Consider the following 14,472-nt stretch of genomic DNA (forward strand, 5'->3'; position numbering starts at 1 on the left):
AAACAGCCAGACTAGAAACTTTTTCCCATGGTGAAAGTTACTTAAGGAAGAGCCAGATGCCTCTGACACAACAACTTTTGTCAGCAAAAGCAAGGGATGAATTGCAAACAGTGTTTTCTGTCCCTTTTGGAAATGTTTTTCAATCATATGGGAAAAGAAGATAACTACTGCAAATCTTTTTAATGTAGGTATTTGTTTTCAGTAACTGAGAGATAAATAGCTGAAATGAATATCAGACTATTAATCCTACACAAGCCTAAGAGTGTCCCTTCAGAACAAGCTTATTCACAAGTTCCTTTCAGTTAACACACCTTCTCAAAGTGGGCAAACCAATCCCCACAGAAACATGTTCACAGACAAATTGCCCAAGTTGTTTAGCACTGTTATTTGGCAAGGTCTCCAGCCAGATGGGTTTGTTAATGACTCCTGTAAGGTATTTAAATCAGAATCTAGTGTAACACGACTGCCATGTTTAATTACTCTAAGTTAATACAGCTTAATGGATATTGTTTGGTATGTAAGAGTCAGAGTTTTTGATGAAAAAAATACAAAGACAAAAGAGTTTTTTTCATTTGGATGTGAGGATACCAAAGTCATGATTCTCTACCCATCTATAACCTCTCCTAGGAGCAGTAATTCAGAACAATTATTATAGCAGGAACATACATTTGTTCAACTTAAAAAATGCTTCTTAGCTGATATGCAGTAAAAATGGATACAGAATTTTACTTGCATCATCTGAATCTATTTTTTTAACCATTCAACAATATTCTGTTTGTTTACCTGAATGCCTTCAGCTGCTGACAAGAAACTGGGAATACAACCATGATCTTGAACTTTTTTTTTTCTCTCAGCAGTAAAAGATGAAACATGCCCATTAGCTTCATTTCACCTTGCAAAACTGTACTTTTTGGAATAGACTTTAAGCTTAGTACAATACATAAAACATCTCACACACACTAACACTGCAATCAAACCCTTGATTGCTGGCACAAGAAGATGGCAAGCAATTTGCTGCTACAATTTATGTAAAATAATATAGGAAAACTAGACCCCTTTTGAAATCTTTCTTCAGGATGGATTTTTGGGTAAAGGAGTTTTTTCTCCTAGGTCACTAATCAATGCCTGTGAACAGCCAAAACAACTTCTGTTCCTTGACTCGTGAAGATACCTCCTCAGTTATAGGAAAGGACACACCCAACTTTGATGATGTTGATGGTCGCTTGATGGCAACCAGGATTTGTGAGCTCTGGGGGGCTGGACTGTCTCCAGACTGAGAACCTGGACAGTGGCCTGAACAGAACCCTGAGCTGTTACTAGTGATAGTGTTTATAGATAATACAAGAGAAAATAATTTAGGTTTAGATTTTTAACATTTATTAAAAAAGCAGGATGTATGTCCATTTCAAATTAAACAGTTAAAAATGTTAAAGCATACAAACAAATCAATTGTGTACTAGCAGCATCCAATTGTTAGAATTTTCTAGAACTCCTCAGTACAGTCTTGGCAAGCTAAAAATATTACAACTTGCAGCCAACTGACCTCACCATAGTGCAGATAAAACAAACTTTATAAAAACAACAATTTAAGGTTAAATAAGCTTAAATAAAGGTGTTAAATACAAGACACTTGATCAAAGCTTCTGTACAAAGATCAACAAATTTGGCATTGTACAATTGATTGGCTGGCTCACACCACACATCATTTCAATAGTTAAGCAGTATAACTGTTTAGCCGAACATCAACTATACAAAAGTAACTGAAGTTGGGAGTGGGCTAACCCCAGTGAGCCATTTACAAGGCATGTGTATTTTTAGAAAATCAAAACACTGTTTATATTCAGGCACCATTTGTTCCTGCAAATAAATAATCTCTAATGTATCTGCATCCAAACTAGTGTTAAACATATCAGTGCTAACATTTTATAAACACAGCTTTGTGACTATTCACTATACCTCCATTCTTATTGCTATGACAATGTGGACTGTGGAAATAAAACTACTGTACATACAAAAAAATAGAGCACCTTTTAAACATTAAAGTATATGTCTGATTATTCTTTTTATCTTACAATACCAAAGCCCAAGCTAAAGTAAATTGCTGTAACATCTTCACCAGCGCACCTGAAATGCAGGAACTAAAACCTCAAATATTCCTTTTCAGGCAAGCCCCAGCCAGAGCATCTTCTAAAAATGTCTAAAATGACACTAAGGATTTTTTACATTCATCTGCACACAAACAAATATCTGCTATTCTCTGCTTTCTTAATACAAATTTAAAGACAGATTACCACAGTTCTCTCTCCTTTTCAAATCAATAAAGCTGGATTGAGAATGTAGCAGAAACACCTAAAATGGATTGAGAACACAGTGAAATTATTACCCCGCTAATTCAAAAAATACAGCTGTTACACTGTTTAAGTAAGTATTTGCCAGGGGCCTATTCATTAGGATTTTTTGTCTATCGTATTGAAAAACCATTCTGTAAATTTCCTCAGTTGAGCAGCTGCTGTTTGAGACTCCTCCTGAAGTCTCATGTTATCTTGTCTCAGATGCTGTACCTCTGCTTGGAGAACTGCCTTGTCCTGTTTTTCCTGGTTAACAAAGACACGAGTTGAATAAAGTGAGTAGTCGTGATTACAGCATTTATTTTTTGCTGTTAATATTTCTGTACAAGCCATACAGCTATATTTTGTTTAGCTTCCTAATCCATTCTTACAACTACTAACTGCAAGTTAATTCCCCACATATGCTCCAGCTGTCTCGTTCGTTCTGAGAAAATATTACAAGCTAAAAAGAAAACTACACACTACTTTAATACAAAAAATCACAGGAGTTCACTCCATTTAACAAAAAAAAAATAAAAAATCAAGCACTAAAAAGATAAAAAGCTTTTAGCTGTTAAAAATTGTATGTGAGAGCCTGAATCATAATGACTTGATTTCAAGAATACATTAAGGAAGACAAATATCTAATTTCAAAATTTTCCCTTATATGATTATTTTCTTAGCAAAAGCAGTCTCATTTTTACCAGTCCTGGCATTGTCTCCAGCTCAGAAATCAGACAGCAAATGAGACACAAGTCATTGTTACATGATGAAGATACCACGAGGCAATAAGAACGACAAATCTGGAGTGTTCACTACTTGGCAATAGTGCTGGTGTCCATATCCCTGTCCTTTGTAAAATCTGAGGTACCACTAATGGAGATGAAGTGCTCAATCTTTGTGGAGTGTGACTATATGAAGGACACTCATGCTGGACTAAAGACCCATAAACTAGCCAGCCTTGAGGCATCTTGTTCTCATAACCATTCCCATAGGACTCTCTGCACCTCAGTGCACCTCAGCTACTGGGTTCTACCATTCATTAACTACACTATCTAGTTCAACTGATGTATTTTTGTCAAGTCCTTGATGAACTCTGCATAAAAATATAACTATTAAAAGTGGAGAGTAATAAAATTACTAATTATCTTTTACCTTTCTCAGGTCAGTTTGTAGTTGCCGAAGGATGACTTCTAGCTGGTTTACTTTTCCAGTCAGAGTACTTGGAGCGTGTTCCCTGTAAAGTAAACCACTGCCTTCAACCCTGGGTCAGTTAAAAACATTTTCTCCCTCAGCTTTTGCAGAGCAACAACTTCAGTGGCAGCAAGGGAAACAAGATGGTTTAGACATAGTTGGGAAAACACAGACCAAACCAGCATCAGAAAAAAATTATTTCTGAAACATAAACCCACTGGTCAAATATCTAAAATATGACACTGCCTCTCATGAAAATCAAGCAGAAATTACAATTATTTTAAGAAGGAATGTTTTAGGAATTATTAGCACATACCCTTACAGTGCAAGTCAAACTTGCTGCTAACTGGTGTGCAGAGGACATTTGTTAACAAGCTGCTTTCTGATAAGGATTGTATTAATCCAAAGCAAGCTGCAGCAGCAGCAATTACTGGAGACCAAAAGAGCTGTTGAGAGTTTTTTTTGTCTGGTCTGCAGTTGTGTCACTTCCAGTAAAGGATAAACCTATTGCTTTATAAAGACAAATGTTTTGTTTAAAGGTCAAAATGTATGAAATATTGCCATAGGTTATTCAAATGCATGACTGAAGGAACATAGTTTCTGTTTCCTGTATGACACTGAGCACTGTGGGAGACACTTTCATATACATTATAGATGAAATTAGCCATAATGTGAAATAATTTGGCTAAAAGAGAGAAGCTGAAGAGAGAAGATTCATATACAAAGCTGAATCAGCTGCTTCACACAAGTGCACGAATCTGACAGCTTTGCTGATGCTAGAAGTGGAACATCTTTAACAGCCTTTTTCAATTCTTACTGACCACTAGGGCAGGGGAAAGATGTGGACTTAGAAGTCATTACAGTAAATGTGCTTTACCATGTAAGTAAGTTAATTTGTGTAAAATTGGTTCAAACTAAAATGTGATAGTCTAACAGCAAGAAGCCTTTTCCCTCAATTTCCTGTTCTTCTATTCCTGCAGCTGAAGAGCAAAACTAATAATAGATTTGTTTTTGTTTTAAAGTGTACTCGTGGACAGATCATACTGCGGAATCTGTTTTTAACAAGTATACTCCTCACAGCAGGAAAAAAGAAAAAAACTTTCCCAGGGCACTGGAAAGAATTTGAAAGACTGAGCAGTTTGGCACAACAGTTTCCTGCAGTCCTCAGTTACAGGTTTTATTGATTAATTTACCTCTGTATAAATTAAAACATATGGATTTACATGTAGCAAATAGTTGCAGAAGATAGGTAGGAACATTTGTTAAAGGGTCTGAGACATTTGCTGCCAATAAGGCTATTGCATAGCACAGAGTTGAGCTCCTGTTGTCATTTCTATTCAAATGAAAACAGAAATAAGTATAACACAATTTATTACGGCACAGGAGGAACACAGAGAAAAATTTTATTAGCTGAAACTCTGCACCTAATTGTACTCTGTATTAGAGGCCTATTCTAGTGACAGCATTATCTGTACTATAAATTTTCTAGATAGAACTGCTCACAGGTTGGTTTCAACAACCAACATTTTTCAAATTAAAGACATGATCAGTCAAGGTAACAAATCAGCCATCAAATAGCAGTGAAACATGCATACGGGCAATTTGACATGCAACACTTGGAAAAAATAATTTCTTAAAATATTTTTTTAAGAAATAAAATTTTACTTCTGACATACCCAGTAGCCTCCAGGAAATCTTTTCCATCTGTGGGACTCTCATCCAAAGGTAACTCTTGTGTTCCTTCCAGGCCCTGAGCTTGCTGCATATCATTCAAGGTGCAAAAAGATGCTACTCTCTGATCTGTAAAAAAGTAACACAAGGATAGGTTTAAAGCTGAACATATATATGAAAAAGACAAGGCTGTATTATAGCCATTATTTCAGTTGAATTGATAAATGAACGTAGGTTTCTACATCACAGCTTTGAAGATAATCAGCAGATGTAAAGTATATTCCAACTAGTTGGCTTGCCCACATCTGCATCCAAAGGCAACCCCAAAGCAATTTTTTGTGTCTATCAGCAGAGTGAAGCAGATTTGTTTGGCTCAGTTAATGCTGATACGAACAGCAAATTGGTCTTGGTGAAATCTGCAGAACAGCATTTGAGAATTCAGGGTCACAACCAATGACAATAATAATTCATTGAAAAGGTCTGCATTTTCCACGGACTCAAAGCTTTATTCTTATCTGAATAAACAGATTCCTCAGAAATCTGCACTGTTCATTTTGTACTGTTTTACTGTCTCAAGCATTTGCAGAACCTAATGGTAATCTGCATACTTGAAAAACAATACATTCACAATATTTTTTATCAATTGAGTTTTTGTTACATGTATGACTAGGGCACACTGTTATCTACATTGGATTCCACTAGAACATAATCTAACAAGCACGGATGTAATTACCTATGGATATACAGTGTGGTTGCCAAAATACATCAGTCACCACATAATAGAAGTATGCCATGCAGATCATAATTGCGCAGAACAGGAGTAAATGATGCATTCACTAGGATTTAATTTGTCTTCTTTAAAAAAAAAAAATCCACATTCTGTGGAGATTGGTATAACTTATTTCTGTCAAACAAAATCCATGTCTGTGGGCTTGTACAAATTCTGTAGACAACATGCCTGCCTTTCCCTCTCTCCCCTTGCCCTACCACCCCACAGGCCCGAAGCTTGCATCATCATGCAAACGTGCAAACATAGGAAATATTAAAGAAAGTTTACAAAAGGCAAAAGTCATCAATCCCAGACCTAGAAACGGCGTGTGATGACAGAACGGCCCAAATTCTTCATCTGAGTCAAAACCTGGAATAAGATTTAGAATGTTCCTATAAACAAGACAGTCCATCCCCAGAGGAGCAGCTGTGGCCCTCACGTCCAGCACACACAGCGAAATGTTTCCCAGGCATCTCAGGCTGCCTCGTGCCCTCCGCCTTGCAATGCCATTTATACATCACACCAACATCACAGTAAAGCATGAGCTGTCATGCCCTGTGTCTCTAACAGTGACACCCAGTATTGCAACACCCTTTGACAGGTTGGCACGGCATGTAAAAAACCTCACAACCCTCCAAGCTCTAAGCAACCAAACAGTAAACACAGGCCAGATCATTTTAACTAGGAAGGAAATTTTGGTTTTAAAGTTCTACCAGCCAAACACTAAGAAGCTCTTTAAAGGGATTTTTAAAATTATTTGTTTTCAGGAATAGCAAAGATTGAAAATTCATTCCATTCAAATATAATAAAGAAAAGTTGCATGTAATTTTTTGGCCAGTTTTAAAGACCAAGCTTCATTTCCCCTGCTTTTATCCTTATTTCTGACTAGTGATGGATCTCAGCAAAAATGAACATGACTTTTCTCTATGTGCTGAAAATAAGGTAAGATCATAGTTTTAAAAACACAATATTTACAGATTTGAAACACAGGTTGAATAAATGTAATTAGTATGGATAAACTAAAACCACTTTATCAGGTCAAATGCAGTATGCAGGCAGCAACTGTTTAAACAATCAGTTTGAAGTACGTGTCTAATTATTGATTTCAACTTTATACTGTTCACATTTTCATTACCACTTGACAGAAGCAAACAAAGTTCTCAACAAATGTTATGCTGTTGCTATTTTCTTTTCTCTGGCTAACAATATGTGACAAGTGACATTGTGTCTCAGAGGCAATTCTACTGTAACATTAAAAAATCTTCATTTTTCTCTGCCACAAATGCTTAATTAAAGAGAATGGCCACTTGTCTGGTTTATTTTGTCAGCTGAGAAAACATTTTCTCAGTGTGATCTCCCCAGCAGTATTTGAAAGCATCTATTTCTTGATGGAAAAAAGCAGGTGCAAAACCAGGTACATGCAGCTGTTAATGAAATCACATGGTAATATTATAAAGCACAGTATTTTAAAATAATTTCATATTATTTCAACACAAAAATATAGAAATATGGGTGCTTGCAATGAAGTATAATGTGTGTATTAACTTTTTATTCCTTGTATAATTCCTAATGAATATCAACTCCATATAATTTAAAGTTAAAAAAAATTAGTTAAAGATGTCCCTGCTCACTGCAGGAGGGTTGGACTAGATGACCTTTAAAGGTCTCTTCAAACCCAATTCATTCTATGATTCTATGAAAATTAAAAAATAATATTAACAGAATAGGAAAGAAATTGTTACATATTTTCTATTTTTGTAGTCTAACATATTTCCCCATGTTCCCACCTTTATAAAAGAGAAAACTATATTCTAACATTCACCAGGTAAGGAATAAAATCATTACATGACCACTAACAACCAGAAGTCTCCAATTAGATAACATAATATGTAAATGCCTGTGTTGCTCTCCAAAGAGTAGTTCCTTAATGTGGACACAAGCTAGTGTCCAAATAATTCTCTGAACAAGTCAGTAACATGATAAATTTCTGTTAGTAACTAGTACTTCAACAACGTCCTGGACTAGCAAAGTATTTTCCCTTTGAATACTTTTTTATTTCCAGTAACTGTATCAAATGTCACTGATCTCCACATAAGTTTTTATGCTTAGCTCTAGTTTCACCAGTTTACTGTTTAAATCAGAACTGTTTTTAAACCTGAATTGTAGTGAAGGTTGAACTTGTGCTTCAAAGAGCAAAATCATTCTGCTGATTCATTTTGTATTGGTTCTTAACAGAACTGGCTAGAATTTATATTCATTAAAATTAAGTCAAAGCTATCAGATCCTCCTAGAAGACATGCTAAGACACATGGAGGACAAGGAGGTAATTCAAAACAGCCCACACGGCTTTACCAGGAGCAAATCCTGCCTGACCAACTCAGTAGCTTTCTACAATGGTGTGAATACATCAGTCAACATGGGAAAAACAGTGGATGTCATCTATCTGGACTTCTGCAAGGCCTTTGACACGGTGCCCCACAGCATCCTTCTCTCTAAAGTGGGGAGATAGGGGTTTGATGGGTGGTCTGTTCAGTGGGTAAGGAACTGGCTGGATGGTCGCACCCAGAGGGTAGTGGTCAATGGCTCTGAGTCCAGATGGAAAATGGTGACAAGTGGTGTCCCTCAGGGGTAAGAGCTGGGACCAGTGTTGCTTAATATCTTCATTAATGATATTGATAGTAGTATTGATAGCCCTTTAAAGTAATAGAATTGTACAGTTGTAGCTACTAAGAATTTCGATCTGGATTTTCACTGTTCCAGCCCACTAACAGAGGCCAGAAAAAACTCCAGACAATTTTATGTACTGGAGAGCAAAAAAGGCTAAAATGAATATAGTGCTTGAAGTCACTTTCTTACTATTAAGGCAAAGTCTACCCACAAACATACACTGACATATTCACTGAAGCAAAAGGAGTTACAAATGCATGCACTAGAAAAGACCAAATGTTAACTAGATACTTTATTTTTTTCCTTTTTCTAGCAGCTTAACATACTATTTTGGTTAAAATAATTATTTCTCATGCTGAATACTTCACTTTTTTTGCATTATGTTATGTCTAGCATTACTTGCATAAAGTTATAAAGATTTTATATGGAAGTATTAAAATATGATTAATTATACTAGCACAGATGTTTCTGCAATGATAAATTTTCATTAAGAAACACTGTGTTATTATTGGCACTAGTAGACATTCATAAAAATAACCTGGAAAGAAAATGGAAGTTGAAACCTTCTAGTTTAATGAACTAAATCAGAGACACCAGAGGAACTTTCTTAGGCTGTTAATTCTCACAATATGATTTACCAAACACTAACCAGACTTTTTTAAAGCAAAATAAACCCAGTTTAAAGTAGCACAAATAGCACAAAAGTCTTAATTACTATTATTATTGTTACTACTATTATTGTTAATGTTGTATCAATTCTCCTCTATAGCAACAGTAACAGACATGGACATCTCAAAAGACTTTCTTTTTGTTACAGAAAAAAACAAAAAGATTCAAAATTAGCCATCAGTAACATAACAGACAAGTTGCAAGTCAGTCCTTATTCCCTAATGCGGAGATCTATCAAAAGCATAAAACAAAAACAGAATTAAAAACATTCTCTCCTTTTCCCTTACTATTTTCTGAGATTTCTTTGTTCTCTTTCTTCTAATTTGGCTTTCCAATTTATTCTATAAATTCTCATACCTTTATCTTTACTCAGTTCAACGTGCTTTCTTTTGGCTTTTTTTTTCCTTTTCCTTTTCACCCCAACTGCCCTCCCTAAAGCTCTCTCTCTTTTGCTGTACAATTACATCCAGTTCTAGCTATTTTTTGATGTTTGCTTCAGGGACAGATACAAAAGTATTATAACAGTGTAATTGTAGCATGTCAGCTGCTCCCTAGTTACCATCTCTCTGCAGCTCCCACCACAATAAGAGCAGGGAAGTGGAAGAGACCTATCCAAGTATGAAAGAAATGGAAGGACACACCTTGCTGACATACTGCACGTATGCTAAAGATGATCTCTGGGTAAGTGTCAGAGCCAAAACTGTCCTGCAAAGGAATGCAGTGCAAAGACTTCAAATAATGTTTTAGGAATAACAGAGGAATTTCAGGAAAAGTCTGAAGTAAATATTAATCTTCCCACAAAGTTCTGATCAAGCAGAAGCAGTGAAAATGAAATCCTCATAAAGTGGAAAACATCATCATGGTTTCAATTAAAACAAACAAACAAAAAATCCCCACACAACAAAAACCCAACAAAAAAACAACAAAGGCAAACAAAAAACTAACTTCACCCTCATGGACCACAGTTTAAAAACTGCTGTTCTACAGAAGACCAAGGCTTCAGTTGGATAAACACTAATACTAACTAATAAACAATCTAGTCATCTCTACACTGGGGGAGAACTAAAAATAAGACCACTGTTCTTGTTATACCCATGAGTAAACTGTGAGTACAGACGATGGTAGCAAAAGTCTTGCTGCTATATTTAATTGTTAAACCAATAAATGCTAACTTAATGTTAAAAAGGGATATATTTAACATTAATCAAGAGACAACTGCATTTTAAGACAGACAGATGAAGGATTACAAGGCTCACATTGTGGATCTTGAAGTGATCAAAGTATGTATGTTGTCAACACACAATCTAGAGGGACCACAGGGGAAAAATCCTGACCTTGGAATTTGATTCATGATTCCAATAAACCAATACTGAGAAAAGACCTTGTGTAAAGAAAGTATTAAAATTAAATCTTGAATCTAGGTTTTAGACTGGAACACAACTTTGAAATATTAAGCTGGCAAAGCCAAACTAGAGAACAACTGTAAAATTAATCTCTTAAATCAGTACTAAACAAGTCCTACACATTTTGTTATCTTTTTCATTGAAGGCTTGGGGGTGGCAGTGTTGTTTGTCTTGGGTTTTTTTGAGATGGTCCTATAAAAATGTGATCACATTTCCACCCAGTTCAATAAAATGCTCTAAGCAGTTTTATATTCAGAAGTGGGCAAACTTTAGAATTATCCACTGTCTTTTTCACACTGATAGAATTTGGAATAGTGGTTCCAGGCTATTTTTACATAGTAAGTTGAAATTACTTCTAAGTCAACAACATTAAAATACATAAACAGCATCTACTAACACATATATAACATAATTTTTAATGATATGTCTACCAGTTACTCTTTTAAAAATGTCTTTCAAATTGCAAGACGTAGGATAGAGAAAGTTTAACAAAGGTTTTAACACCCCTCTTCTTGTAAAAATTTCAAATTGTAATACTATGAATTCAGTCAAAGCATTTTATAAATCGTCTAACATATACATAGCTGTCTCTACAATTACTGTGGAGTCCTAAGCAGAAAATAATTACATTCTTCCATACAAAACTAGATTATTATTTACTATTCAAATTCTTCCAGTAATAAAAAAAAAAATAAATCAATAAATGTTTCCATCTTGCGACTCAGATTACCAGTTCTTCAGCAATATTTGAAGATAAATCTAAAATTTTTGCAATGAACAAGTGAACACTCCTTCTCCCTAGGAGAGTGCACTGTAGATAGCTACATTGTTCTACCTCTCTCTCAAATTTGAATTGTAATTACATTCATATAACACTTATCATAGTGATATTAAGTAGAGAAAATAAGGAAAATCTATTCTACTCCTCAAGGAAAGCTAAAAATACAGGAGTATAACTGGCACAGAATGACCTTTTTTACAGCTGAACTCAAAATTTCTATTAGCATTGAAAAAAATATCCTTTGGGTAGAAAGTTAGAGGGTTAGTCATTTACTGCTTCAAATGTAGTTTCATTTGTTTCAGACATCAATACAAATAACAAACAGCAGGGCATTCCCTGAGCATAGAAATGCATGGGAAGAGTTGTCAGATTCTTAGCAGCACAGTAGCTTCTGCCAGGGACAACAGGCATGTTTGACTAAGTACTGAATAGTAATGAATGCACACACAGTTAATCATGTTAAGAAACAAAACAGTAGTTAGGATTGCTAGTCATCACAATTGGTTTGGGTTTTTACCAATGCCATTTAAATTAGTATAGTAAGTAGTTCTGAAGAGCTTTTGATCAAATTGAAATTCAATCACTTCTTACTTAGGGAAGGAACCGGATACCAGAAAAAATTAGAATATCTCATCACTAACTTCATAACCAGTTGCCCTCATAAGGTTAAGACCTGTATTCTGTGTAATGATGACCGTGGTAATGTCATCCTTATTCACATATACCTCTGACTTCCCATACATTCAATAATGAGAGTAACACCAAGTAAGAAATGCTGGAAATTTTAGGGCAGTACAGTGACTTATGCAAATCACCTCTCAGAACCACAAAACACATTCAACTGTATATATTCGTACACAGATTCAAACTACCTTTCTGTGATTATACACTACAAATACACTCAGCTAGGCTGAGCTTTCAGAGAGGCAAATGAGATTTTTTCTTAGTTAACCTGGTCTTATAATTAAATAATGCAAAACTAGTCTTCTATAACCTGCACCTCAAGTTCTGCTACTGGAAAATGTATTATACATGTTGCTGCTTTTCATGGTCTTATGAAAACTGAATGGGACTGCAACATGATTTGTACTACACATACAAGCTTTTAAACACAACACAATAAACTCAGCAAAGTGTTACTCTCAGTTTCATTTTAAACATCTAACTTCAATGCTTTGAATCTCTCCTTCAAAGGATTTGACTTTTACAATTGATTACAGAAGGAACTTAGGCCCTGTGTAGATAAATTGTATCTAAAATACTGAAAGTATCATGAATACCCCAAATTTTCAGTGATAATCTTTCACACTGAGAAGTGATCTTGCCAAAAGAACTAAAGGGCTACGGAAGCAATGCTGGATTTTTGCAAGTCAAAATGTGGCTACACAATAAACAGTATTACAACTTATAAAAAGTTTGTGTACTGAAACATTGATCTTTAATTCAAATTCTCCTGTTACCTTCAAACGCTCGTGCAGCATCTACCAGGTGGGACCAGTCTAGCCCTGTGGCAGTGTCTGGCAGGGGCATCAGGCCAGGATCATTGAATTTGGCTTTATCAGATAAGGACCCATCTGAGAACCAGAATTCATCTAAACAATAAACACAATAATTAGTCTTCCTATAACAATGACGTACAATGAATTTTGAAGCTCTTATAATGAACTCTTAAAAATGTATAAGCAAAGAGTGCTTATCTTCATTTCTCACATTTCTCTTTTCCTGTTCAATACTCAGTACGGGTGGAACAATTTTTACACTTAAGACTAAGATGGGAAGGGTTTCTAAAGGTTTTTTTGTGCCACTTTGCACGTGATGTATTCTTTGCATTTTCATGTGAATGCTGTGTGAATAGGCAGCATCCATTCTTAAAGCATACCATATTAAGCCTGAGCACTGAGCAAAAATGTTGCTAGAGACACAAAGTTGTATTTTTAAGAAGCCTGTGAAACAACATCCAAGATATTTACAAGCAGAGTTTTAGTCTGAAACTTAAATATAGTTTCAGGAACAATTTGAAAACTATCACCTGCTTTCCTTCTAACACATTTTTAAATTCTATCCTACATCCAAAACTCTTCTTAACATCTTAGTTTACTATTTGTAGCTGTATATCTGAGGGTGCAAGACTTTTGTGCTGATCTCTAAGCTTCAGAGTGAGCTGTAACACATGGTATGCTGTAGATAGATTGTATATCAATTGAAATGTATAAACAATAAAGTTATGCTTTCACTTACGCAGTCTTTTAGAAAAGTATCACATCTTAGTAGAGGAGATGCTACTTTTCTTAACTATTGTAAATGGTTTTACATTTTTCTTATCTATCTATAGCAATCGTCACTCTGATCAACGTGAACACATTAAAATGAATACTGCTGAACAGGCACACAGAGGTTCTTGAAACTGGACAAATATGATTTATAATCATATTTTATCTTGGCCATAAGGCTAGTGATACAATATTGTACATTTATTACAGAGTACAGTCAGGAAAAAAAAAATATCTCAGATGTATCTACTTCTATTAAATAAAATGGTCAAAATAGTAACCTTCCCACAAATATTTCAGGAGGAAAATTCTTCCTAGTTATTGCAGTGATACAGACAATAATTTATGAGGAAATTTTCCAGGAAAACACCAAATACAAAAATCAATGAAGGAAAAAATGCATACATACAAGTGGAAGACACATTATAGTCAAAGCAAATGGAATGTTGTCTTTGTCCTGATATCAGTGAAAAAGAATACCAAAACCCAGTGAATTTAAGATTTCTGACCTAAAAATCCAAAAGCAGCAGCCTGTTAAAGAGCATTCTACTGCATGCAGGAATGATTAAAGAGTATTTTGTTCTTCGCAGAAAGATTGTTTAAAAAAAATAAATAAAACAGGAACAGGAAAGTGAAAGAAGTTTGCAATCCTCTGAGGAAAGTTAGGAGTTCAACAAAGTGAAAACAATCCAGAATAGGTAGAAATCCCACTTACTGTGGA

General features: G+C 35.2%; 1 protein-coding gene across 1 annotated transcript in view; it reads right to left on the bottom strand.

Moving 5' to 3' along the window:
- Positions 1-1,958: 1,958 nt before the first annotated feature.
- The window catches only part of SIPA1L2 (signal-induced proliferation-associated 1 like 2), a 76,011-nt gene continuing 63,497 nt past the window's right edge, over positions 1,959-14,472 (bottom strand). The window contains exons 17-21 of the mRNA XM_010004540.1: positions 12,942-13,073; positions 6,277-6,330; positions 5,198-5,321; positions 3,483-3,564; positions 1,959-2,594 (exon numbers count right to left, since the gene is read on the bottom strand). Of these exons, the coding sequence (XP_010002842.1) occupies positions 2,448-2,594; positions 3,483-3,564; positions 5,198-5,321; positions 6,277-6,330; positions 12,942-13,073 (539 nt within the window). The 3' untranslated portion in view covers positions 1,959-2,447. The remainder of the gene's footprint in view (positions 2,595-3,482; positions 3,565-5,197; positions 5,322-6,276; positions 6,331-12,941; positions 13,074-14,472) is intronic.

Source organism: Chaetura pelagica, unplaced genomic scaffold (assembly GCF_000747805.2).
Source record: "Chaetura pelagica isolate M959 unplaced genomic scaffold, ChaPel_1.0 scaffold9, whole genome shotgun sequence".
In the NCBI taxonomy this organism is placed as follows: Eukaryota; Metazoa; Chordata; class Aves; order Apodiformes; family Apodidae; genus Chaetura; species Chaetura pelagica.